Here is a 27962-nt window from a genome sequence, read left to right on the forward strand (position 1 = left end):
ACCACCCCCTTCTGTACAGCTGGTCCCGCCGGGCTCGGAGGTCCTTCCAGCTCCGCCAGCAGCCGCCGCACACGCCGCTGCGCTCCGGCTGCACTATTTGAAGCGTCTTTTTTTTTTCAGGATCTATTTCGCGTCATCGCGGCGCGCGCGCAAGCTCCTCCTTCTTAAAGGGACACGCGCCGCCGAGCGCACAACGAGCCTTCAGAGTGAGTGGAGTTCAAGGGATTAAAGTGGTTAAAGGGGTTAATGAGGTTAATGGGGGGTTGTGGCAACAAACAAAGTACAGAACTTTTCTTGTGTGAGTGTTTGTGTGAGTTTGTGAGTTTATTTATGTTTTATCATAGGGCCACCGCAGCCCAGGGTCAAAAAGTCACTCTCTTAATAATAATATTGGTATTCAGAAGATGATTGGCTTCAAGCTGATGGGAGTCTGAAGCTGACAAGCGCCACTTTCCTTTCACTCACCCCGACTTCACCAACATGTCCAGTGTTGACCGATCCGTGCAAAGTGCAAATATGAACACACAGCAACTATAAACATGGCGGATATTGTTGAGGTCACGTGTCATTGGAAGGTGAAGCACTTCAAATGACAAAGGGGTGCTTTGGCGTCCTTCTGACGTCCTTCTGGTGTCCCTTTGGCGTCCCGTTGGCGTCCTTCTGGCATCACTTTGGCATCCCTTTGGCGTTCTTCTAGTGTCCTTCTGGCATCCCTTTGGCGTCCTTCTGGCATCATTCTGGCATCCCTTTGGCGTCCTTCTTGGGTCCCTTTGGTGTCCCTTTGGCGTCCCTTGGCGTCCTTCTGGCGTCATTCTGGCATCCCTTTGGCATCCTTCTTGCATCCCTTTGGCGTCCCTTTGGCGTCCCTTTGGCGTCCTTCTTGCGTCCCTTTGGCGTCCTTCTTGCGACCCTTTGGCGTCCTTCTTGCGACCCTTTGGTGTCCCTTTGGCGTCCCTTTGGCGTCCCTTTGGCGTCCTTCTTGCGTCCCTTTGGCGTCCTTCTTGCGACCCTTTGGCGTCCTTCTTGCGACCCTTTGGCATCCTTCTTGCGACCCTTTGGCGTCCTTCTTGCGACCCTTTGGCGTTATTCTGGCTTCCAGTGGGCATATTCTCTGAGGTTCTAGCAATGACGCGGATCTGTTTTCATTGTTGTCACTTCAAAGCCTGGTCATCTTCTAGAGACGCTACAGACGGGTGTCAGCTGTGTCGGTATCAGACGCCAAAGGGGCCAAAGTCTTTGACGCCCTGGAAAATGAGAACATGGTTGTGTATTATATCCAAGGATGGAGAGGCTTTGGAGACAGGCTGGTCGGATATTCTTCTCAGGAGTCGTAAAGAAGAGTGAATACTGGCCTTGCACTCGTATGGTGGACACGAACACAACTCTAGATGAATGGCAGTCTGCTGGAGCTTGTTACACTGCCCCCAAGTGGCCAGAACATCACTTCAGGCAGCTTTTAAGTCACTGCAGCGTAGAGGGGAGCGAACTTGAACTTTGCAAGTTTAACCTCCAGCAATGCTTTTGGTCGTTTGCACCATCAGCGTCTTCAGAGTAACTCTTCGTCAGTCTTGTGCCGGCTGTGCACTCAAAACCATGTTTCCATGCAGCGCAGAGGTTCAAACGGGGGCTCTGACCTCTGTGCAGAGCCTCAATGACACAAATACCATGAACCACAGCTCAGCCCCCACCCCTCTCCTTTGCCCGTGAGCAGCAGCACTCGCACTTATCGTGCCTCATTAGCACGTGTCGCTAATGACTCACCCGCCGAGCCTCGCAGAAGACACATTTTTTTGTTTGCTGGCGAGCGGAGTGGAATTTGCTGACGTGCGCCTCGATGTTTTCCACCGCTTAAATAAATCATTAAAATCATTACAAAATAAAAATTTAAAAAAATGCTGCTGCATGCGAGGTGCAAGTCTGTGCTATCTTTATCCCGAAGTGTCCAAAATTATTTTTGCAAATTGCCGTCGTTAAAGCTGAACTCAACACCTTGTCGCCTCGCAGCGTCCTCCAGAGTTTTACATGCCTCTGTGCAGACGCGCTCATTTTGTTTTGTCGTTTTTGGCATTACTGCTGCCTCGTTTTTGATATTTAGTGCAGTTTGCCCTAAATATGGCCCAGTGTATATATAGCGACTGCTCCGTAAAGAAATACTTTTCCCACTTTGGTGTGGAAGAACCTGACGGGGCCTCGGGCCTCCATCCCCCGGCCTTCAGGGTTGAACTGGATCGGACGACCGTGAGCTCGATCGGGTTTAGACCTCGTCGATGTCTCTGGTGTCTGGAGAGGATCCAGACATGTTCAACCATCACGCACGTAGCCGTCACTGTGATGAGCAGCGAACCAGAAACCTCCATCTGCATTTTGTTTGGTCCTGTTGTCTTTAAAGTCGTCACTTTACCTGACACCTCTCCTCCTCTGGCCTCCCAAACTCTCCCGCGATCCCCCTCTTCATCCTCTCCCTGCCCCCTCTGGACACCTGAGCAATCGATAGGCTCGCCCGTGTGAGGTTCAAAACCCCCCCACTAGCGTGGGACACCCAAACACTTTTCCAACTAAACTGAAATGAGTCAGAACACATGCAAACAAAATAGCATTGTGCTACATATTCATCTTGTTGTGTACAAGTACAAAGAGTCAAATTCCATGTATGTGTAAACACACATGGCCTTTAAAGTCTGATTTTGATATGTATATATTTTTAAAGAATAGATGTGATTTGTGCTATGCTTTAAGTATCAGTACGATTAGTAACTGAGCAGAAACAAGTTGCCACTTTCGAATATTAAATACCTCAATTGTGTTAATTGTGTGTAAATTCACGCGGCCGTGACCTTTTTGGTCATCGAGCAAATATATAAATGCCCAACATTTCTTTCTCGTGTGGGATATGAGAGATCCCCTGGCATTCCTATACGCACGTCTGTGTCCAGGCGTCCAAACTTTCCACCTACACAAGGGAAGGAATGTTTCCTCTGCGGGGTTGAGGAATGGAAGTGACACCATCCCGGGATGAGCCGAGAAAACCGCTGGAATCTGACTCTCCTCACCTGGCACGCGTCTTTCACCAGACGTCATGGAGGAATGAAAATAGGTGCATGCTGGGTTTTTTTTGTCCCAATTAGGAGTTTTCTTCTTTGCAGATGAATGCAGAACAATGCATGTGTAATCTACAGTTAATTGTTCTCCGGTAGCTGAACACACAGGGTGAGAGAACACTTCATGGATATTTAAAGACGTGGAGATTGAATACACTCTGTGTCAACGCAATATGAGTGATCAACTTTGACTTGTTCTGTGTGAAGATAGAAATAAACACAAGAAGTGAGATCTAAAACATTAAAAACTATAACATTTATCAGCCGGCGTCCTCGTTCCACCACAGGAACAGCAACGCGCCGGTTCCTCCCCCGTTTGTGTGCTTTTACCGACATCTGGTGGTCAGTTCCTGCGTGTGCACTCTGTCATTTTACCGTTTCTAAAGTCTGCTGTCACATGGCTGACGCTGTGTTCTTTATTACAAAGATAAGGATGTGATGACATGAGTTAAAGGCCAGTGAGAGACGCGTGCTCTCGTGCAAATAACTTCACTTTCAATGCGCTGGATTGAGGACGAATAGAAACGGAACATTCCTTCTCATCATTTTCCCATTAATGCAAATTCAAGGCGGGTTTGGAGTCCGATTGGTGAAATGATTGGATCACACTCTGGAGTCTCTGTTGGCGAGCCGCCAACCGGTGTACCGTTTAATAACGGGCACGGTCATGCATTTAAATAGTGGAAACATTCTTCAGTGCGTCGCATTTTGCACGATCCAGTCGCAGAAACAGAATATAATATCCATGACCAGTTTGGTCATCGGCTGAAACTGAGTTGTTGGGTTTTGGTTCTGTTTGACCCGTCAGTCCTCTTCTTCACCGAGTCCATCGTGTGGACACGACGGCTCCAGAGAGGTTTCTTTCATGTTCTCACGCTACCTGAAGGCCACCCGATTTGCGCTCTTGGAAAGGGGCGGGGCGAGCCGGAGGGATACGCGGTCGGTTGCATTTTACGACCTCACCACTAGGTGTCACCGCATCCGACACGCCGACCCTCTCCAGCCTCTGAGTCCCTCTTTTTTTTTAAGTAGATGAGCAGAGTTAAAAGTTTTTAAACGTTGGCGAGGTCATCACATTGTTTCTAAGACAGTTCATACATTTACGAAGCAGAGAGTTGGAAGATGTTCACGTTAGCATGAATGCTATTTTCACATATTGACTTTATTTAAAAAAAAGGAGTTTTCTTTAGTGTTCCAAAGTAAATCCATTGTAAACAAACTGCACCTCCCGTCTGAAATAAATCATGATTCAGCAACGTGAAGCACAACAGTTGGTGGTCCATCCAATCTGCTATCTCTACATACAAACACAAGTACCAAGACAAAACACAAAAAAGTCAAATAAAGGCCATCAGGAAACCCGTAAAAAGCTGGAAATGTCTCGTGCTCGCTTCATGCCGGTCCGTCTCAGCTTCCTGTTCCCGTGGTCATGACGGTCAGGTTCCTGGGCTTGCGGATGAGGAGGTGGTTGGGCCCTTCGTCGGTGGCTTTGATGATTTTCCAGGCGTCGTGGTGCATGAGGCCCTCCAGAGAGCAGCCGTCGATGGACAGAACTTCGTCGCCGACCTCGACTAACCCGGACAGCTCTGCGGCGCCACCTGTTGGAGGAGTGCAGCGACGCAAAGTTAAAGACGCAGCGCCGGATTCCTCCCAGCTCGCGACAGGCATCCGATATACTCTGTCAGAGCTAACGTTAGCATGGAGCCTATGCTGTCACTAACTAGACTGTTCTGTGGCGCTTATAGAGAACAGAAAGGGGGGGGGGGGGGTGTCACCTTTAAAGATGCGCTTGATGACGAGAGGCCGGTCTCCATGGGACGAGGACTTCCCCCCTTCCAGACTGAAACCCAGGCCGGCAGAGGACTTGTTGAGCTCCACCGTCAAAGCTCCGTCTGGACCCACATCCACCACTGAGAGGTACACAATGAAAGGTTGACGATGTTACACGTAACAGGGTTCATACACGCTGTGACCAGTGGGTTTCCATGACTTTAAACCAAATGTCCATGACTTTTAACCCAATTCTCATGACATTCAACCAAATGTTCATGATTTTAACCAAATTTCCATGAGCAAACATTGTGTGAAATGTGTGTGTAAACAGTAAAAAGTGATAGAATTTAGTATTTAAACTAACAATGAGGATTTAAAGCATACAGTAAACCTTAAATGACTCAAATGAATGAGAGACAATAGTTTGATTAAAAGAATAAACATTTATATGGATAGCTGCTGGACCCTCATGGAGCCGGTGTCTCACCTGCTGCATCTCTTGAGGACTTCTTTCTGGCGGAGGACGACCTCTTCGGCCGGCCGGCCGAGTCGTGGGCGTCCTGGACGCCCGGTTCCCCGTCCTCGTCCCTCCAGATGACGACCAAAGCTTGACTGGAGAGCCGGGCTCGGTGGAGGCAGGAGACCACCTCCCCGTGGGTTTTCCCCCCGAGACTCGTGCCGTTTATGGATAAAAGGCTGTCCCCTCTCTGGATGGTGCCCTCCAGGCTCGCCGTCCCTTTGGTGAAGACCCGATGGACCTGGAGGCAAAGTCACATGCTTTTTTTAAATTTTTTGTAGATTTATGGAGAGTAAAAGCAGTAAAAGTCATGACTTTTTATTGAGCAGCAGCAAACATTCTTGCATTAAAAATGACTGAAACAGGAATAAAGTCAACTGAAACCAATGCAATTAAGTTCTGACCTCATGGCCATACGACACACAACAGTGCAAAGCATATTAACTTTTGGGATTTCTTTTTTTAAGGCTTGAAAATGACCATTAAAAAAATTCAATGACTTTTCCAGGTTTCTCCATGACAGTGTAAAACCTTGAATGTGTTCTTTTATCCATTGAAATGCTGTAAATTGTAGATTACAGCATCAAAACAAACTCACGAACAAAAGATCTTTTATTCAAGACAAACAGAAAGACCCAACAAACTGAGAAACACAGCTTGCAGAGCTCCGACAGTACGAGTGTGATTGCGTTGGAACACACTGTACTCACAGTTATGGCCTTCTGCTCGAGGTCGACTCCACCGGCCACACTGAACCCCAACCCCGAGCCGTCCTCCTTGCTCAGCACCACCAGGCGAGTGTTACCGTTGACCTGACGGAGTTCAGACGCAGAGTCAAAGGTGGCAAACAAATGGAGACAGAGAGGAAGACTTGACACGGTGTCGTCCAGGGAATGTGCAACGCGAGGCGGCGGCAACGGCGTCACACCTGTGAGAGGGCGTCGGCCTCCTGGAGCAGGGCAGCGGCGTACGACTGCAGCGCCGGTGAGGACAGCAGGGTCTGCAGCTTGCTCTGGCTCACGGGGGAAGAGGCCAGCTCCTTGAAACTGCAAACGACAAACAGGAGCCTATGAGTTTCCTCCAGACTGATCACCAAACACCATTTAGATAGAAAGTAAAATTAATCCAACAGTCGCTGGTGTTATCGGACAGAATGTTGTCAGGTATAGCCAATGTTGACCATGAGAATATGTATTGTTCCAATCTTTAATAGTTTTTTAGCTGCATTGTAAAAGCATCAACATTTTATAATCCTTGCGTCTCCAAAGTTATTGGCCAGGTCACCGTCGTAAAAAGAGATTTCTTATCTCAGTTTCATCTGGTAACAAAAAGGCAAACATTTATTAAATCTAATTCTTGAAGGTCTCACCTGATTGCCCAGCCGGGCTGTTGGCCAGCGGTTCCCTGCGCAGAGTCTTCAGTGGCATCCAGCTCGGTTAGGGTTGCAGAAGCTGGAGAGCTCTGAGTCGCTGGGGCTTCCCCGAGTACGGCGGCCTCGCCGTCGGCCTCAGTTGCATCCACGGCCGTACCGCGGTCTCTGGTAAAGTCCTCAGTGCACAGCTTTTCCAACTCGGGCATGCTGAGCGCCCTGAGCTGCCGCGACCTACTGCGGGGAACTTTGCCGTGTTTCCTGCGCAGCACCTGGGGGGTCTGCGGTGAGACCCCGAGGCCTCGAGCCTCGGGACCGTCTTCCGTCGGGGGAACCGCGTTGCGGCTCGAACACGGGAGCTCGAGATTGATCAGCGTGACGCCGGATGGAGATTTGCTGAGGAGGGGCGAGCAGGCCGTGGCGGGCATCAGGTTCTCCACGTAAGAACTAAAACTCCTTTGCCGCGACCGGCAATCGATGGAATTGACCAAGCCCATGTACCCGGCAATCCTCTGGTTGAGCGAGGCTCTGTACGCCAGCGCGTAAGACTGAATGTCGCTGCTTTTAGCCACCGGCTTGTCAAAGTTAGCCAGGTTTTCAAAGGACTTTATCTTGTGTCGGACAGAGAAAGGATTATAGCCCGCAGACAAGGCGGTGTCCGCGGGGAGGCTTCGCCTTTCCATCGTCTTTAAGTACAATCTGGACATGCTGGACTTCAGAGCCTCACTTGTCTCTACAATAGTACTCGGTTTTGAGCCATTAGTTGCGGTGGAATCAGTTTCTTTGGCAGAAGACTTACTGACCGCGCCGTTCGTTTTTTCCGCTGTGGAGTTGGCAGGAGCCTTCTTGGGTGCTAATCCGGCATCTGTGAGTTTAGAGTCTTCTGTATTTGCCGTTTCTTTTGGTGCCGTAACGGGCGGCGAAGAACCAGAAAGGGAAGACAGTCGAACTTCTATGAATGTTCTCTGAGTGGCGGTTGTGTGTGATTGGCTCTGTGACTTGGCGAGCGCTTTGGGGCTTAAATGCATCTCTTTGGCCGGTTGCACTGTGCTACCTGAAGGCCCGTGCTCAGCTGTAGCCGGCCTTCTTTCACTTACTTTGGGCAAATCAAGGCATTGGGTCTTGGTTTTCAAAGAGCTGGACTTGGTTGCCATTGATGGGGATTTTGGCGACTGGTTCAAGGATACTGGACTTTGCCTACCGGTCGGCTCCTCCTGTGGCTTGTTCTTACTCTTAATAGTAAGGCCCTTCAATTTGGGAGCATTATTGTTTAGTCTGATTTGAGATTCAACCTGGAGTTTGAAGCTACTACTCCACACGGGACAATCTATACTATCAAGAACTTTTAGCCCAGGGCTCTTCTTAAGCACGGATATGGCGTGGGGGTTTAAATTAGTTCTACACTCCAAAGCTTTTTCTTTGCTCGTCATCGACGCCGACACTCTCGTATCCAATCGGCCGACGCTTGAACCCGAGGTCTCTGACTCCATTGAAGGTAAATGTGGCGTTTGTGCATTCAAGTGCTTCAATAAAGCCGAGGACAGCGAGGCGTCTGCAGGCAAATTTGTAGTGGGAGTACCCGAAGTGACACAGTGGGTATCTGGTTTTCCTTCACCGCTGGACGTCAGACATGCTTGAACTTTGTCACAAGGTTCAATGGCACCATCAGTGTGGCACTGTAAGGAATTCACAGTTGTTTTACTGTTGGAAGATTGGCATGGATGCACTGGAGAGGAGACGCCAGCTAAATCAGATGGCTGCGAGTATTGGGTTGTGGCAACGGAGTCTTCATTGTTTGTCGGTAAGACATCGGCGGGGAGCCGCGAGGTCTGTTCCAGTTTTGTGTTTTGACTGCTGGCACGCTGAAACGATGGGGATCCATTCGGTGACTGGCTTGAATGAGATATCTCTCCAGCAGCAGGCTGCTGGGCGTCACACGAACAGAACTCCACTGCCTCCTCGTCTGAAGAGGACTCATGAAGACCGCCGACAATCGCATTGACCATGACACTGCCGTCAGTGGAGGAGTTACTGTTTGAATCACTGTCAACTCCGACGGGGTACATGGACGTGGAACAAGCATTCGGCCTTTCGGGATGTGATCTATTAACAATAGCAGGGCTGTTTGTCTCCATAGGGGGTGTTGCACCCTTTTCATTTCCTGCATCCGAGATGCAATAGTCCAGTGGACCGGACTGTATTGGAACCTGAAGGCCAGTTTTCTGACACTGGGTTACTGTGCGCTGGCTTGAGTGGCCGGCTACAGGCTCATTAGATAATGTGTTGTAGGGGGAGTTATTGTGTATATTTTGAGCACTGAAGAGGCTCACTTCTGATAAAATGTCATCTATATTGGTGATGGGTATTTGAAAGTCTGTTAGGGTTGTGTGGCTGGATTTGTCAGAATTTGCCCCCATTGCTTGTGCTTCATCAGATGTCCCCTGAACACATCTGGCTGGGTTCAAACCAGCGGCTCCCTCGCTGCTCCCCGACGACATTATCAAACTGGACAGTCGATCTACAGCTGGGACCAAAAATAAAAGGTAAGCCGTTTAGTTAGGATCGAATGAGAGAGAAGTGCCGAGTTAACCATTTGACAAAACGAAGGTTACTATGTTGTAACCCTGGTTCTAAAAGCACAGGCAGAGCCGTCGACTAGACTCTATAGGTAATACTCTACTCCAATCACAGCGAGCGGCGTGAGAGCGACAGGGCCCCCTTACTAAAGGGCTATTACTGTGTTTATAGAACTAGGGTTACAATATTGTAACCTTTAAATGTCCAAAATGTCTGCCCTCTACTGGACTACATGAGTACACTGGGAGTGTGATGAATACACGTCTTGGTGTGACATCAAATTGACCCAACCAGACAGATCCTGACCGGTTAAAGGGTTATTTGCCGCAGACCACCTACTTCTTTATAACATATGCTGCAACAGAGAAGAAGTAGGGGTCCAGAGTCGACCCAGGTAGTACTCACATGGAGCGAGCCAAGGCCTAAGCCTACAATCACACAAGCAGTCCACACCCTGGACACCCCATTCCCTGGTCCATCAAGAAGCACAGGAGCGAAGGTGTATCATGCTAATTGTTCGCCCAACCATTACGTTAGGGTTAGGCATGTGCTGATTGGCCAGCTTTAGCCAATTTCCAGCGGGCGAATGCGGTTGGAGGAGAACATTACCTACAGAGTCCAGTAGAGGGCGGAGCCTGTGCGAGTCAGAATATATGAAGGTTCTGTCAAAACGGTAAATTAACTGCAGTGTATGGCGCCTTTCTACCTTTAATGGAGAAAGCGCTATACACTTCATTCATCCATTCACACCCACTACAAAAAACACACTAACTAACTATGCGCTTTCATCTTGCAACACAGGAAATACATGTCATGCCAGAGAACGCAAATAATTGAAGAAGAATGTTTAAGGGGATGTTTTTTTAATGCTTTGTCAATCTGGTCTTCTGGATTCTCCACTGAGGAAGTCTAAAGTTTAAATTGTCATTCTAAACGATACCTGATGGGTCATGTTGCTGTCCAATTACAATGTTTGGGGATCTATCAAATAAGGAGAAGCCATGCTACATTCGACTATACGATGCATCAGTGGTGTTACAAGTCAGTCTGTCTATGTCTATGGCTGGGTAGGCAGAAATGAATGAATTGATTAATTCAGAAAAAGCCGGTACTAGAGACAAGAGAGAGGTTCTGATACCATTTTTTAAATTGCTTGTACCGATTCTGATGTAGAGCACCGATCCAATACCAGTTTTTATATATATAAATATACACACAAATTGTGACAGCTGAATCCTACATACGGTGTATGTCTGAATGAATGCCATAGAGCTTAGTTTGATAGACTTTCCAGTGTAACATATTGCCAGATTGTTGACATTCTGCTAGCTTTGGGCTAACGGTACACTCTCCGCTAGCATCGGCCCGATCGGTACTGCACACCTTCATCGTCATCATCACTTTCTGACGCAGCTCTAGTTTTTTCTGGAAGTGACGACGGAAGCAGCTTACTAGCTTCTCGGAGTAGCGAGTGTTCCCACGGTGCGTAAATGAGTTGGTACATGACAGGATAACGTGGTATTGGATCGGTGCGCTATCCAGCATCCTTATCGGAGGCGTTTGCGATTCTGCTATCGGTATCAGAACAACGAGACATTGCTGTGGTTGGTCCAGGACGTCACCTGTGTGAGCGTTTCTTCTGTTTCGGTCTCTTTTTAGGGAAAGATATGGAATTATCTGTCCACCAACTGCAGAATCAAACATTTACAGATGTACTAAGTCTGCAACGGTTAGAGTCAGAGGGTTGACACGGTTGTTGTTGTTCATGTTGTACATTAAATGCAACCCTTTAATTGCAATCCAAACATTTTGTAATTCCTGGAATAATGATGGACATAAAACTCTTTTGGTGACCAAGAAACAAGTGATCCACAGCAATGTCTACGCTATGCTAGGCTAGGCTAACTCCATTACACTACGGTAGAAGGCATTCAGAGAGTGGAGCTACAGAGTAGATATAGAACCGCTAATGAAAGGTAAAATATACTGTGTACAATAGTCACCATGGATAGAAAGCCAGATGCCTGCAGGTTGCTTTGGGGAAGTAAAGGAGGGAGGGTTGATCCTACGTCTTAAGTCGGCATAAAAGGGAAAGAAATGGCGTCTATTTAAAAGGCAAACTGTGAGGCATTCTGGTGCTACAGCTTGTAAAACACTACTTTGAAGAAGCTTAAAATACATATATACAAATATAATACACACCACCACATAGCGGGAACTTTGAGGGGAAAGAATCTGAACACTTTATCAAATCACAAACATCTATAAAGTCCGATTGAAATAGCGGAATTAGCTGTTCACAAGAGGAAAATTTTTTCCCAGAGCAGCACATGAATTTAGTCAATCCACTAGCTGTAGCCGCTTGGACTGAAGGGTCCATGAGGGAAGAGGAAGCGTTTCTTTCCTCAAAGAGATCGCAAAGTGCTAGAATAACCCCAAAGTCAATAAAAGATCCGAAAAGGGAAATTCCGTAACATTTCAACCTGGTGTTGAAGCCATAGCTAGATGCATTTGCACCCGCCATCTTTCATTGTAGAGATTCCTGGATGACGTCACATTGAAGTCTGGCATTGTGCCTTTGAACAAATTGAACATTTTTGATGGACTTCCCAGGATTTCTTACTGCTGTCTGAGCATCAGGAACTCTGCTACTTAATAAAACGTGGAGTCCTGGAGGTAAAGGGCACTGACACTGGATGAACCTATGACCTCCAGGATGAAGGGATTCTAAAAACACAAGGTCTTACCTGAAACCGGCCTCTTGAATTCCAAGCACAGTGTAACGGGAAGGTTGTGCATGAGCTCACAGACTTCGGTGTAAGTAGAGGAGCGCACCGACGTCTCCCCGATTTTGACAATCTCGTCTCCGGGACACAGGTTTCCCGTAGTTTCCTGCGTGTACGATGAAACAAAATATCATCATACGTCAAATAAACAGAGGTTTGGCTTAAAGAGCGCAGTATCCATTCACACACTCACACACACACACACACACACACACACACACACACACACACCCTTTCTGCCGCGCCTCCAGGCTTCAGCCCAACGACGACCACTTTCAGAGGGGACGAGATGATCTCCAGGTCGAGGCCGAAGGACTCGCGCTCGCCCCTCCTCAGGGTCACGGTGTCGATGGTGCAGACGCCCACCAGCTCACCGGCGTCCCCCTTCTTGCAGACCGGGTGGGGCGCCGAGCCCCCGCCGCTTTTGGGGTTCCTCCCGCTCTGGGAAAGGGGCTCGTCCGCTCTGGTCTTTTGCTGCTGGGGCGGGTTCGGCGCCTCGATGCTCATCATACTTTTGACCCGCGTCACCGCTTTGTGCTCGAGCTTCGGGGAGCGCTTGGACTCCAGCTGTCCGTCCTCTTGATTTGCGAAGCTCTCAGCGTTGATGGTCAAACTGCCGGGCGCGGCGCCCAAACCGCTCGCCCCCTCCGCTCTGCGGAGGTGCGCGACGGGCGAATCTGAACCCGGCGGCTCGGACTTATTGGCGATGCCTTGCTCGCAATGCGAGAAACTAGCACAGGGTGGCGTTTTCCCATCCCGGCCGCCGCACCTCTGCGAGTCCCCGTCTTCGCTGTTCCCGTTTATATCCAACGACGACGTAGCGCTCGCAGCCGCCAGAGCACTTTTGGGCTTTTCGGACGCTCGGGCACCGGCGAAGTTCAGGGAGTTCGGCTTCGTCGGCCCGCGGAGGATGCCGGCGGTTCCGCCGCCGTCCTCCTCGTCGCTGAGCTCGTCCTCAAAGCACATTAGCCGTCGCTGGCGGAGAAGCGGGCTTCGCACGGAGGCGGGGCTAGAGACGGCGGTGGCGGTCTGGCCAACTGCCTCCACCCGGTGACTGGGAGGAAGTGGGGTCTTGTGTTGCGATGCGCTTTGCAGCGGACCACTCTCCACCTCTGCTGGAGAAGAGGGCAACGCAGAGAATGAGTTAGTTTCATTGCCGAATAAAAAACAGACAAAAAGATCTGGTACCGATGGAAGCCCATTTCTGTGACAGAAAAGAAGAAGCCATAATTATGAGGAAAAAAATGATTTTATGTCATTTTGTCATTTTCTTTTCTTTGTTTTGTCAAACTTATTTTGTTTTTTGTCCCTTTTTTTTGTCAAACTCTTTTTTTTTGTCAAACTTATTTTTTTGTCAAACTTATTTTGTCAAACTTTTTTTTTGCCAAACTTATTTTTTTGGTCCAACTTTTTTTTTAATTTGTTGAGCTGAAACGTCAACAGTTACGCTTGCAAACTTTTTTTTGTCAAACAATTTTTTTTGTCAAGCTTTTTTTTTGTCAAACAATTTTTTTTGTCAGGCTTTTTTTTGTCAAACTTATTTTTTGGTCCAACTTTTTTCTGTCAAACTTTTTTTGTCAAACTTATTTTTTTGGTCAAACTTATTTTTTTTGTCAAACTTTTATTGGTCAAACTTTTTTTGGTCAAACTTATTTTTTTTGTCAAACTTATTTTTTTGTCAATTTTTTTTGTCAAACTTTTTTTTTGGTCAAAATAATTTTTTTGGTCAAAATAATTTTTGGGGTCAAACTTTTTTGTCAAACTTTTTTTTTTGTCAAACTTTTTTTTTGTCAAACTTATTTTTTGGTCCAACTTTTATTGGTCCAACTTTTATTGGTCCAACTTTTTTTGGTCCAACTTATTTTTTTGTCAATTTCTTTTGTCAAACTTTTTTTGTCAAACTTTTTTTTTTTGTCAAACTTTTTTTTTGGTCAAACTTTTTTTTGTCAAACTTATTTTTTGTCAAACTTATTTTTTGGTCAAAATTATTTTTTGGGTCAAAATAATTTTTTGGGTCAAAATTTTTTTTTTGTCCAACTTTTTTTTTTGTCCAACTTTTTTTTTTGTCCAACTTTTTTTTGTCAAACTTATTTTTTGGTCCAACTTTTATTGGTTCAACTTTTTTGGGTCCAACTTTTTTTTTGTCAAATTTTTTTGTCAAACTTTTTGTCAAACTTATTTTTTTGTCAAACTTTTTTTTTTGTCAAACTTTTTTTTTGTCAAACTTTTTTTTTGTCAAACTTATTTTTTGTCAAACTTTTTTTGGTCAAAATAATTTTTGGGGTCAAACTTTTTTTTTGTCAAACTTTTTTTTTTGTTAAACTTATTTTTTGTAAAACTTTTTGTCAAACTTTTTTTTTGTCAAACTTATTTTTGGTCAAACTTTTTTTTGTCAAACTTATTTTTTGGTCCAACTTTTATTAGTCCAACTTTTTTGGGTCCTACTTTTTTTTGACAAACTTTTTTTGTCAAACTTATTTTTTTTGTCAAACTTTTTTTTGTCAAACTTATTTTTTTTGGTCAAACTTATTTTTTTTGTCAAACTTATTTTTTTGTCAAACTTATTTTTTTTTGTCAAACTTATTTTTTTTTGTCAAACTTATTTTTTTTTGTCAAACTTTTTTTTTGGTCAAAATAATTTTTTTTGTCAATTTCTTTTGTCAAACTTATTTTTTTGTCAAACTTATTTTTTGTCAAACTTATTTTTTTGTCAAACTTTTTTTGTCAAACTTATTTTTGGTCAAACCTTTTTTTGTCAAACTTATTTTTTGGTCAAAATAATTTTTTGGGTCAAATTTTTTTTTTGTCCAACTTTTTTTTTGTCCAACTTATTTTTTGGTCCAACTTTTATTGGTCCAACTTTTTTTTTGTCAAATTTTTTTGTCAAACTTTTTTTTTTGTCAAACTTTTTTTTTGTCAAACTTATTTTTGTTCAAACTTTTTTTTTGTCAAACTTATTTTTTGTCAAACTTTTTGGTTCAATTTTTTTTTGTCAAACTTTTTTTGTCAAACTTATTTTTTGGTCCAACTTTTATTGGTCCAACTTTTTTTTTGTCAAATTTTTTTGTCAAACTTTTTTTTTTTGTCAAACTTTTTTTTTGTCAAACTTATTTTTGTTCAAACTTTTTTTTTGTCAAACTTATTTTTTGTCAAACTTTTTGGTTCAATTTTTTTTTGTCAAACTTTTTTTGTCAAACTTATTTTTTGGTCAAACTTTTTTTGGTCAAACTTTTTTTTGTCAAATTGTTTTTGTCCAACTTTTTTTTGTCCAACTTATTTTTTGGTCCAACTTTTATTGGTCCAACTTTTTTGGGTCCAACTTTTTTTTTGTCAAATTTTTTTTGTCAAACTTTTTTTTGTCAAACTGATTTTTTTGGTCCAACTTTTATTGGTCCAACTTTTTTGGGTCCAACTTTTTTTTTGTCAAATTTTTTTTGTCAAACTTTTTTTTGTCAAACTGATTTTTTTCGGTGAAACTTATTTTTTTTGTCAAACTGATTTTTTTGTCAATTTTTTTGTCGAACTTATTTTTGTCAAACTTTTTTTTGTCAAACTTATTTTTTGTCAAACTTTTTTTGGTCAAACTTATTTTTTGTCAAACTTTTTTTGGTCAAAATAATTTCTTGGGTCAAACTTATTTTTTTGTCAATTTTTTTTTGTCAAACGCATTTTTTTTGTTAAACTTATTTTTTGTCAAACTTTTTTTTTTGTCAAACTTTTTTGTCAAACCTTTTTTTGTCAAACTTTTTTTGTGGAACTTTTTTTTGTCAAACTTATTTTTTGGTCCAACTTTTATTGGTCCAACTTTTTTTGGTCCAACTTATTTTTTTGTCAATTTTTTTTTGTCAAACTTATTTTGTCAAACTTACTTTTTTGTGAAATTGTTTTTGTCAAACTTTTTTTATTGTCCAACTTTTTTTTTTGGTCAAAATATTTTTTTTGGTCCAACTTTTTTTGTCAAACTTATATTTGGTCCAACTTTTTTTTGTCAAACTTTTTTGTCATACTACTTTTTTTGTTTCAGAATTAGGCTTCCAAAGTCTGTCAGAAATAAACATTGTTAGAAGTATTTAAATAGACATTGTTTTGTTACCAAGCGGCCGTGAGGAGTTGTCGTCCATGGACGTGCTGCAGCTCCGCTGGTGAAGCGCCTCGTCGCTGTTGGAGCCCATCAGCACGGATTCGGAGGAGAAGGAGTGGCTGGAAACGTCCTGGGAGAAGTACTGAGACAACTCTGTCTCCGAGCTCAGAGAGCCCTGCTACGCCCAAACCACAGAAGAACAAATCAAGGGAAAGGAAGATGGAAAAAAAACAAGCGAGATCAACACGAACGCACCAGTTAAGTGGAATGAAACTAAGATCAGATAATCCTTTATTCGTCCCGCAGTGGGGAAATTGCAGTATTACAGCAGCAGTGCACACAAGACTATATGAAAAGTATTTAAATATATATTGCACCAGATGATGAACATAATTAAAGTGGCCAAAAGTGATTGAAGTGTTATGAAGTGTTTGTGGTCCACTGTGAGCTCAGCTTGTTATGCAGCCTGACAGCAGCAGGAAGGAAGGCCTTTCGGTGCCTCTCCCTCAGACACCGGGGACTGAACTGAACCCGGCAATAGAACTAAAACGTGAATGTCGATTGCAAGCGTACCCTGCTGGCGGGTTCAAGGAACCTCTTCATGGTCCAGCTGAGAGTCGGGGAGCCATCTCCCTGCCTGTCCTTCAGCGCTGGGTGGGGGCTCCTACAGGACGGACCTACACATCACAACCGGGGACAGTTAGCATCTGCGCCGCGCTGTTGCTAACTGCCTTTGGCACTTGCAGTAGTTTGACTGTAAACATCTGTAAAAGCGTAAAGATATCCGACCTTGAGGGTGAGACGAAGGTCTGTTTTTGTTCATTTTGTCGCGCAGCGTGGATCGAGCTATGACTTGATCCATCTCTTGTTCCGATACCTGAGAAGAGACAACGAGATGCAATGAGTTTTAACACGACCGGGACGACCTGGTCAGAAATGTCTGTCCAACAAGACGTTAATGGGAATGATCGTCCCTTCACTCCAGATCTCTTCGGTAGCCGCTGGATTTCTTTGGCACGCTCCAAGTACCCTGTGGGACATTTCCTGGTATGTTGGTGACAGACACACATCCTCTTACCTTGGGGTTCGGGTGCCTGCTGATGATGAGACTGACGGGTCCGGGGCCACATTCACTGAGGATGGCGTAGGCCTCGCTGAGAGCGGCGTGACGCAGACTGACCGAGTCCACCTCCAGTATCTGATCCCCGCGACTGCACGGGAGGAGCACAAGGCACGGGTAAAGTATGGGGAAAGTATGCGGCTCATTTGCGTTTCAGTTTTCAGTTCAAAAGCTGACCCCTGAATTTTTTTTATTTTTTCTACCTGAGCCGGCCGTCCATCTTGGCCACAGATCCCAGAGCCAGGCTGTGGATGTAGATGCCCGGAGCAGCGTTCTCCAGGGTCAGACAACAAACTCCAATCCCGAGACCAACACTGGGCTCTAAAAAGATAAAATATTATTCAACAGAAAAGAAAGGTCAGGTTGGACATTCCTGCAACAAAAATACCTCTTTGTAAAGTATAACTGCTCACCTGCATATGTAATTCATACAAAAACACAAAGACGCACGGCTCTGATACTTTAATACAAGTCTGGAGTGGGAGAACTTGACCCTCCAACACCTGAGCTGAAGTATAAATATCAGAGGTGTAAGAAAGTATAGACACACCTAAGTGCTGCAATATTGTGTGTTGTGATGCTGATTGCATTGTAGTGTGTTCATTCCCAAAAACTGGGTCAGGACCCACAGGCGGGCTGAAGGATATTTTATTTGGTGTCGCCATATAATTCAGCAGAATTTCTTCCACGGCCTTTAATTTAACATTTACACCTGCAGTTCCCCTTTGAGACACACGGGGGCGCCTGAGTGTCTGTATCATTCGGATAACTGCAGTCTGCTTATAACAGTGACTCTAATAAAAACCAACGATTGTTCTCCGGGTTCTCCGTCAGGTGAGGCCAACCTTTATTCAGCGTGACCTCCATGATGATGCAGTCCTTGGGCCCGGGCCCCGGGGGGCCCCTGTGGCCGTCGGGCTCCTCGGCCCCCGAGGTGACGGGCGTGCCCCCGCTGGTGTTGGAGTTGGGCGAGCTGGAGCGGCTGAGCAGGGTCGGGGTCGGACACGGGGTCAGGCTGGGGCTGCGCAGGCGGGTTCTGATCGTCAGCGTCACCACGCCTTTCTTCAGCTGCTGCAGGGAGGGAACGTGAGACGAGGGTTCAATGCCCACACGTGTGAACGAGGAACACACTTTTAATGCGTTAGAATGACAAGAACCCATTGAAACAGAGTCTAGAACCTATTATAACGAACTTTAGAACCTATTGTAAGAGACTCAAGAACCTATTATAACAAATTTAAGAACCTATTTTAACAGACTCAAGGACCTATTATAACGAACTTAAGAACCTATTGTAAGAGACTCAAGAACCTTTTGTGAGAGACTCAAGAACCTATTGTAATAACCTCAAGAACCTATTGTAACAGACTCAAGAACCTATTGTAACAAACTCAAGAACCTATTGTAACAGACTCAAGAACCTATTGTAACAGACTCAAGAACCTATTGTAACAGACTCAAGAACCTATTGTAACAGACTCAAGAACCTATTGTAACAGACTCAAGAACCTATTGTAATAACCTCAAGAACCTATTGTAAGAGACTCAAGAACCTATTGTAATAACCTCAAGAACCTATTGTAACAGACTCAAGAACCTATTGTAACAAACTCAAGAACCTATTGTAATAACCTCAAGAACCTATTGTAACAGACTCAAGAACCTATTGTAATAACCTCAAGAACCTATTGTAAGAGACTCAAGAACCTATTGTAATAACCTCAAGAACCTATTGTAACAGACTCAAGAACCTATTGTAACAGACTCAAGAACCTATTGTAACAGACTCAAGAACCTATTGTAACAAACTCAAGAACCTATTGTAACAGACTCAAGAACCTATTGTAACAGACTCAAGAACCTATTGTAACAGACTCAAGAACCTATTGTAACAGACTCAAGAACCTATTGTAATCCACCTTGAAGGTCTGGATGGCCTGCTGGTGCGTGAGTCCTTGGAGAGACTCGCCGTTCACTTCCAGGATCTCGTCCCCTGCACAGAGGAAGCACACTGTTAGCACCGGCGTTGGCGGACAAAGGTCAACCCAGAACCGATGGAGGAGGGTGGGGGGTTACCCTCTTTTAGTCGTCCGTCGGCTGCCGCAGCCCCGTGGGGGAAAATGGTTTTGACGAAAATCCCCATCTGACCGCGAGCCGAGTCCTGCCCGCCAACAATACTGAAGCCGAGGCCCTGTGGAAGCAGACCTCGTGTTAGACCGGATCACAGGAGCCCGCCTTTGTTTTTCTAAGAAGAGCTGCACTCCCAGAATGTAGGGTTACGGGTAGTTCTTAAGAGTCTCAAAAGTAGGACTGGTAGGTGGGCCAGGTCCACAGTCAGGGCGAGCACAGTGTCGGGCCGTGGTTTCAGACCTAGGCCTTCAATGAGTGCCGTATAGTCCACATCACGGGCGGACTCGGGGAAAAGTGTCCCTGGAGTTACTGTCACAGACCTAAACATGGCGCGTTCATACAGTCCACCATGCGTGGACCCACTGTGCAGCAGACACCCGACCCGCGGACCCCCCCACACACTTGTTGCATTGCCGTCAATGGCCTCCATAAGCCGCCGTGTGCGCGCCAGTGACTCCCCGTCAGGGTGCAGTGGCACCGGACTCTGGTCGCACATCTTATTTTTGTTGGGTTACATAATGCATGTAGCGCCTGGAGTGCATTCTCTGAGCTTTATTCATGCGCACGTGTCACAGGAGTGCACTCACCTTGCCCTGGCCTTTCATCAGCACGATGCTGGAGATAATGGACGGCTGCGCCAGTCGCCATGGAGACTCCACTTGAATGGTGCTCAGGGAGCGGGCTGATTTCTTAATGACCTGATACTCCTGAAAGGGGATATTAATATGAAGAGAGGAAAAAAAAAGCTAAACCTCAGCAGACAAATACAACTCGTGAGAACGACACAGGTATTGATATTGTGATGAGACGTTTACTTTTCTTATTCCTCGTCATGAACCTCATACTTTAGGACGACACGTCAGGACTTCAGATTGGTTCAGATGTCCTGAGCTGTTATTTCTATTGCAGTCAAATTCCTTGTTCGTGCGTACATACTAAATAAAGTTAAGGCTGATAGTTAAGTTCCTTTCTATTTAAGTGTGTAAAAGCACGTACATCCCTGTATTTCTTTTCATACACGCGTCTTAATGAAGGTTGGCGTGTATTATTGAAGGTAGGCTGTCTTATTGAAGGTAGGCTGTCTTATTGAAGGTAGGAGTGTCTTATTGAAGGTAGGCGTGTCTTATTGAAGGTAGGCGTGTCTTTCTGCTCCAATCCCTGTTATTTCAACAGGCATGTTCAGGTGATTTTCACACCACGTTAGTGATCGAGGGTGAAAACATTTTGGATGTATATTAAGATTATAGGGAGACTCACATGTTCCAGAAACATGTGGACCAAAGATCAAGTTTTGTTTTATCATGTTTTATTGACGATTCCCTCATTTTTCACGTGATTTTGACCCTTTTTTCATGGTCCCCCATGATACCCATTTTTCGTTTTATGAAAAGTTCTACAGGGTAATATAAAAGAAGAGTACTTTAATGTTGTTGTATTTTAATATAGTTTGATGACGTTAGTGATGGTGGTACTGTTGTTAGCGTTAGTGTTCTAGGGTTAAAGACACGACTAAACATCGTCACACATCTCTCCATTTCCATGTTGTTGGTCATCCGAGCCTTTTATCATCCGCAAATTTGATTTGGCAAAAGTTTAAACACCGGGACGCCCCTCCTGATGCAATTGTCAGGACATGACTCGTGCTCTTCATGTACATCTCAACACCAACGGGCGAGGCCTTCGCTGACCTGTCTCACTCCAGCGGTGTCCAGCTGTTGAGGTAAGGAGTGTTTGCGACGACCGGGCGGAGGCTTCTCCGCCGCTTCACAGCTGCTCACACCGTTCTCCACCAACAACTCGTCGTCCTCACCCACTGACTCCAACCGACTGTTCCCTGAGCCCCGGAGAAGAAAAAAAGAAGAGAGTGAATGCCCAAAAACGTGCCGGGAACAGATGCCGTGTGTTTCTAATTCAAACTTTTTGGGAGTTTGTATCGGTGGAGTACCAACCCTGAGGTCGACTGCCGAGCTTCATCGGCACCGGGCTGCAGCAGGGTCCTTTGGGTGCCTCACCCTGACTTTGACCTTTCTCCAACTGTGAGTGGGCAAAAAACATACAGGGAGGGTAAATATGCCGGGAAACGGCTCCTTCCACAATCAAACCACAAAACACAATTGTTCATAAACCGTTATCATGAATACGTTACATTTTGTTTGATACGATTCTGACACACTGAATATACTGTGTATTGTATTGATCTTTAGTGCGCTATTCCAAATGGACACTTTAGCATTGCTTTTAGTACTGAAAGGATTCTGATTGGCTAGTACCAAGAGGCAACCTTCCTTTCGGAAAAAGGGCCTATTTTTGTATAGAAGTCTTCATTCTCTCTCCTGACCACCAGGGGGCTATGTCACAGTGAGTAGGTGTGTACCAGGTAGGGGTTGTGTGGACTGTAGCTGCAGTTGGGGGTCTGTGGGGAGCGAGAGGGAGCGGTCTGAGACTGGAAGGACGAGGAATTGCAGGTGCTGACCAGGTCCGGCAGACTGGTGGACGGGAAGCGCTCAAAACCCACGTCTGACTCCTCCTGCAGGGACAGAACAGAAAGGTAAGATGGCTTCATGTGTTAAAGCTGCATTCTCTCTCCTGACCACCAGGGGAGACTCCTCTGGTTGTATAGAAGTCTATGTTTCATGTGTTAAAGCTGCATTCTCTCTCCTGACCACCAGGGGGCGACTCCTCTGATTGTATAGAAGTCTATGCTTCATGTGTTAAAGCTGCATTCTCTCTCCTGACCACCAGGGGGCGACTCCTCTGGTTATATAGAAGTCTATGTTTCATGTGTTAAAGCTGCATTCTCTCTCCTGACCACCAGGGGGAGACTCCTCTGATTGTATAGAAGTCTATGCTTCATGTGTTAAAGCTGCATTCTCTCTCCTGACCACCAGGGGGCGACTCCTCTGGTTATATAGAAGTCTATGCTTCATGTGTTAAAGCTGCATTCTCTCTCCTGACCACCATGGGTGACTCCTCTGGTTGTATAGAAGTCTATGTTTCATGTGTTAAAGCTGCATTCTCTCTCCTGACCACCATGGGTGACTCCTCTGGTTGTATAGAAGTCTATGTTTCATGTGTTAAAGCTGCATTCTCTCTCCTGACCACCAGGGGGGCGACTCCTCTGGTTGTATAGAAGTCTATTCATCATGTGTTAAAGCTGCATTCTCTCTCCTGACCACCAGGGGGGCGACTCCTCTGGTTGTATAGAAGTCTATTCATCATGTGTTAAAGCTGCATTCTCTCTCCTGACCACCAGGGGGCGACGCCTCTGGTTGTATAGAAGTCTATGCTTCATGTGTTAGAGCTGCGTTCTCTCTCCTGACCACCAGGGGGCGACTCCTCTGGTTGTATAGAAGTCTATTCATCATGTGTTAAAGCTGCAGTCTCTCTCCTGGCCACCAGGGTGCGATTTCATCGGTGTTCAGTCTATGGTTGTACTTTTAACTTTAGAGCTAGAAACCTTTATAGGTACAAGAAGCCCCTTTTATTTTAAAAGGCAGCTGTGTCTGTGTGTGTGTCTGTGTGTGTGTCTGTGTGTGTGTCTGTGTGTGTGTGTCTGTGTGTGTGTCTGTGTGTGTGTGTGTTTGTGTGTTTACCCTACTGGCCACCACCAGCTGGACCAGACCAGTGGCGGAGCGGAGGATAGCGACGGCCTCCTGATGAGTGAGACCCACCAGAGACCGACCGTTGATCATCAGCAACTCATCGCCAGCATGAAGACGGCCGTCCCTGAAACACACATTATACAAATTGATGTGCATGAACATTAAGTAGTGGACGAACAGAGATGATGAGGAGTTGTAAGAATAGATTAAATAGCACTGTCACCTGTACATGACTCCCTGTACCTGTACATGACTTCCCGTACCTGTGAATGGCGCCCGCCTTCTCCACTCGAGCGATGACGATGCCGTGAGGAGAGCGCTTGGAGCCCCGCCCCCCTGTGATCTGGATGCCCAGGCCCTCGTCGCCCTTCACCATGTGCATCTTCCAGATGTAGCTGCCCTCTCTGGGCTGCGGAAGGCAAACAATAAACCACATCAGGCAGGAGGACCGAGAAGGAAAAACAACGGTGAATCCCAAGTTCATGAGTCTGATCCTCAGGTTATATATATATGAATTGATATTGTTTATGGCATTTAAGAGCTCAAAGCTGTGCCGCTGTGGATGTTGTGTACGAGCCAGAGCTTCTTCTCCTCCCCCTCACATTGGTTCACATGACATGCTCTTGTTTCGTGTTGAACTGGGCGATTAAACCGATTAACCTCTGCACTGCCGCCGGCGCTCGCGGCTTTGCCAGCCAGTCTGACGACCGGTGGGCCCGAAGGGATTTGCTCCATGTCCTCCATGTAGGCCACAAAACACTACACTCACAATCCCTCCGATGTGCCGGGATGATACGCCAGCTGTCTCCGTCTCAATCCCCTCACGTATGTCAAACCCACTGTCCCGTTGCTTCATACCCGTTTATCCTCTCAAACATCTGCACACAGATCTGCAGGCCGCTGAACATCTGGCCGCTGGATCCAACGCCAGGGTACCGAAGTGAGGCGCTTTTTTCCCACAATATGGCATTGAGACGATTTTGCTGCATTAATAATTGATATTTATCGTCCACGACACTGACCGGGTGGCTGTATTGCAAGTCCTGAGATATCATGACAACTAATGCCGCTCTCATGCAGCCGTGATGGAGACGAGTCGCATCCTCAGTGTGTTCAAACAGCTGCCGCCGGTTAATCTCTGCCATTCACTGGCGGCACGGACTCCATTACTGAATTACATCCAGTAATGACCTAATAAATGGTTCTTCTGCTCGATGTATTTGGGCCACGTTTCCTTCTATCAACCCATCCATCGATCTATGAATATATATTCGGTGCTTTGGCCGTCGCCATCTTGTTTTTTTGCAACCAAAAAGCAGTCCGGCAGGTGCATCTCCTCAACAACGACGAGCTGAACCAGGAACGAGCTTGTGTTTGAGCGGATTATTTTCACTGATCTCGTATCTTTTTTTGTTAGACTTGAGAAGAAAACCAGACTCAGATTAAACTATTGAGAATAAGGAGGTCCGGGTACGAGTCCGTCACTTTTTCCCCCCATGTGGCCCACGTCTTACCTGGCTTGAAGTGTCACTGTTGAAAGAATCCATCTTGCATTCCAACAGCTGACTGTGACACCTGGTGGGCAGCGTGGCGGCGCCTCCGCCTCGTAGACGCTGGGGAGCAGGTCTCACCTGGGGGGAGGAGTCTGGGCTCCTTCCTTCAGGGAGGCCGTCTCCTCGAGTTGGACTGTCTCCTTGAAGAGGACCATCTCCTCGAAGAGGACCGTTTCCTCGAGTAGGACCATCTACTTGTAGAGGACCGTCTCCTCGAAGAGGACCATCTCGTCGAGTAGGATCATCTCCTTGAGTAGGACCATCTCCTCGAAGAGGACCGTCTCCTCGTAGAGGACTGTCGCCTCGACCGTCTCCTCGAGTAGGACCATCTCCTAAAGTAGGACCATCTCTTCGAAGAGGACGGTCTCCTTGATCATCCCCTCGACCGTCTCCTAGAAGAGGACCATCTCCTCGTAGAGAACCGTCTGCTCGAGTAGGACCGACCCCTGCGTCGATGGGAACGGAGGACCCGTTGCAGCCGTGGTAAGAGGTCTTAAGTTCGGAGCAGTCGCCATCGCCGGCGTCCCGGTTGTCCCGGTTGGTGGACGATCGCGACACGACGCCGAACTTGCGAGTGCGTTTGCCGTTGGTGGAGCGGTCCGAGGGCTCGTGGGCGGCTCCAGACTGCGGCGGGTTTTCGAAACCGTCGGCGATGACGATGCTGCCGTTGGCGTTGCCGTTGCAGGGAGGGAGGGGAGCCTTCCGCTTGACCCGCCGCAGCGTGATCAGGTAGATGCAGCCTCCATTCCAGCACTGGTCGGCCAGGTAACTGTAGAAAAAAAAAGAAAATGCATTGATGGCAGGATTCTGTCATCACAGCCACTCGCTTTTCCACTTCTATTGGTACAGGTGGTCTCTATGTGCATTGCATTAAAGCTACGACAAGGAACTTTTGTTTTGTGTTGATTTTGGCGGTCCCAGTGGACGTGATGAGATAAAGAGCAGCAATCTCATGATTTCGACTTTCTATCTCATAATTGTCACTTTTTATCTCATAATTAGAACTTTTATCCCAGAATTATGACGTTTTATTCCAGAATTATGATTTTTAATCCCAGAATTATGACTTTTTATCCCAGAATTATGACTTTTTATCCAAGAATTATGACTTGTTATCCAAGAATTATGACTTTATATCTCAGATTTATGACTTATTATCCAAGAATTATGACTTTAAATCTCAGAATTATGACTTTTTATCTCAGAATTATGACTTTTTGTCCAAAAATTATTACTTTAAATCTCAGAATTATGACTTTATCTCAGAATTATGACTTCTTTTTTTATTGTGGCGGAAATGGGCTTCCATACATAGATATATCTATCTCTATATATAGATATATATTGGTTGATCATTGCAATATCTTTTCCCTTCACGTGATTGGTTCATGGTTTCAGCTTTACCTGGCTCCACTGACGTCCACTCCCACCATCAGCTGCCCGTTGAGTGACAGCAGTTCGTCCCTGAGTTTGATGCCCCCGCATCGGGCCGCCGGGCTCCTCTTCCTCACCTCCGTCACCCAGATGCAGCCCACGTCCACGACGGGGCCCTGGTCCCTCCTCCTCCTCGGGCCTCCCTTCTTCCTCCCGTCGGGGTCCCCGAAGATGGGGATGTTCCCGAAGCTGAGGCCGAACTCGGCGGCGTCGCCCTCGTCCTTGCCGAGCGACACGCCGTGGACCTCGACATCCGGCCCCTCCCCGCAGGAGGACGGGCTGCCCGGCGGCGCCGCGTCACCCTCCAGGAAGTTGAACTTGATGTACTCCATCAGCTTCTGAATGGCGGGCAGACACAAGGACACGTCCTCCGTGGTGACGCTGTTGAGGCTGCTGCTGCTGCACACGCTGTCGCCTTCCCCATTCTGGTAGGAGTCCTGGTCCACCAGCTGGAGGAGGAAGAAGAGGAAGAGGAAGAAGAGAAATCCATTAGTATGTCGAGAATGGATGTATAGCTTTTAACTACTTAACTTAGTTCATTTAGTTTTCAGAATTTTAGGACCAGACGGCAACCTCGTGTTAGTCTTCAAACTTGCATTCTCTTTCCTGACCACCAGGAGGCGACTCCTGTGGTTGTATAGAAGTCTATGCTTCATGTGTTAAAGCTGCATTCTCTCTCCTGACCACCAGGGGGCGACTCCTCTGGTTGTATAGAAGTCTATGCTTCATGTGTTAAAGCTGCATTCTCTCTCCTGACCACCAGGGGGTGACTCCTCTGGTTGTATAGAAGTCTATGCTTCATGTGTTAAAGCTGCAATCTCTCTCCTGACCACCAGGCGGCGACTTCTCTGGTTGTATAGAAGTCTTTATAAATGATTATACTTCTCTCTTGATGTATTCCCTCAGTAAACATTGTAAACATGAGTTTATGTCTCAATCTCTAGTTTCAAGTCTTCTTCTATACAGCACGACGTCCATTTAGAATTGAATGAAGCACCTTGCAGACGATGTTGTCTCGGTTCAGGTTGTGGTCCTGCTGTGATCTGGCGCTCTGAGCCCCGTGCCAGTTCTCCAGCAGTGGGAGGATGCTGCGGGCGTTGTCCTGAGTGATGGGCATCCTGGCATCCTGGGCCTGTTGGGGAAGGAGGGGGGGGATCCCTCACCAGCAGCCGCTCCGATGCTTCCAACAGTCGCCGCAGGCGCAGGAACCGGTGTGGGCCGACAGCCCCAGGTCCATCTTCTAGCCTCCGAGAAACTTAGCAAACTCTACTCTGAGATTTCCAGACGATCCAGGGTGGGAAAGGTCGGATTAATGTCGCGCTGTGGCGTCCGCAGCATCAGGCCACTTCCTAAAAGAGAACAACAACAACATGTCACATTTTCTTGTTGTAGATAAAAATGGTGTTTTCCAAACCAAAACCAAATGAAGCAAAAACGATGTGGATAAATACATCTGTAAAGTATATTTTTTAATGCCCCTAAATTTAAAACCAATTAGAATCATATCAGCAAGAACTTTAACATGGCATATCTGACAATTTGAATCCATTAGTGTGTGTTAAAAGCAACAAAGTGGAGGAAAAAAAAACCTGCTGTAGCATGTAGCATGCCACCGAAGATATCTCGCTTTTTGCCTTTCTGAAAACATATCCAAGATGGGCGTTACCTTTCATTGTATCTGAAGGGGGTTAACTACATTTTGAGTGCATGTTCTTTTTAAAAACTGCTTGATTTATGCTAAATGTGAGCATTTCTACTATTGTGCAAAGCCAGAAATACACCAAAACGACAACAAAAAATGTTTGGTCTTGCCCCACTTTTCACCGCTGAAAATAATACATGAAACAACAACAACTGCCTGGATGATATAAGAAACTCTCTCTTAAAAACATACGCTTTTTTTGCATGTTACGCTTCGTCAG

At 46.0% G+C, this 27962-nt stretch overlaps 1 protein-coding gene across 1 annotated transcript; it reads right to left on the reverse strand.

Moving 5' to 3' along the window:
• Positions 1–4246: 4246 nt before the first annotated feature.
• On the reverse strand, positions 4247–27157 carry pdzd2 (PDZ domain containing 2). Its single transcript, XM_068596257.1, has 26 exons — positions 27038–27157; positions 26011–26489; positions 25029–25375; positions 24568–24725; positions 23317–23462; positions 23045–23177; positions 21826–21978; positions 21401–21485; positions 21140–21285; positions 20039–20158; positions 19398–19512; positions 19241–19314; positions 18167–18392; positions 17525–17642; positions 17280–17412; positions 16991–17078; positions 16775–16878; positions 16214–16376; positions 12352–13235; positions 12082–12226; positions 6758–9281; positions 6317–6434; positions 6099–6200; positions 5359–5629; positions 4874–5008; positions 4247–4696 (listed from the first exon to the last, which is right to left on the reverse strand). The coding sequence occupies exons 1-26, from the start codon at positions 27155–27157 to the stop codon at positions 4506–4508; spliced, it is 7278 nt and encodes a 2425-aa protein (XP_068452358.1). The 3' UTR covers positions 4247–4505.
• Positions 27158–27962: the final 805 nt, after the last annotated feature.

The sequence above is a fragment of the Clinocottus analis genome, unplaced genomic scaffold (assembly GCF_023055335.1).
Source record: "Clinocottus analis isolate CAN_PGR_092001 unplaced genomic scaffold, fCliAna1.0.p SCAF_35, whole genome shotgun sequence".
Taxonomy (NCBI): Eukaryota; Metazoa; Chordata; class Actinopteri; order Perciformes; family Cottidae; genus Clinocottus; species Clinocottus analis.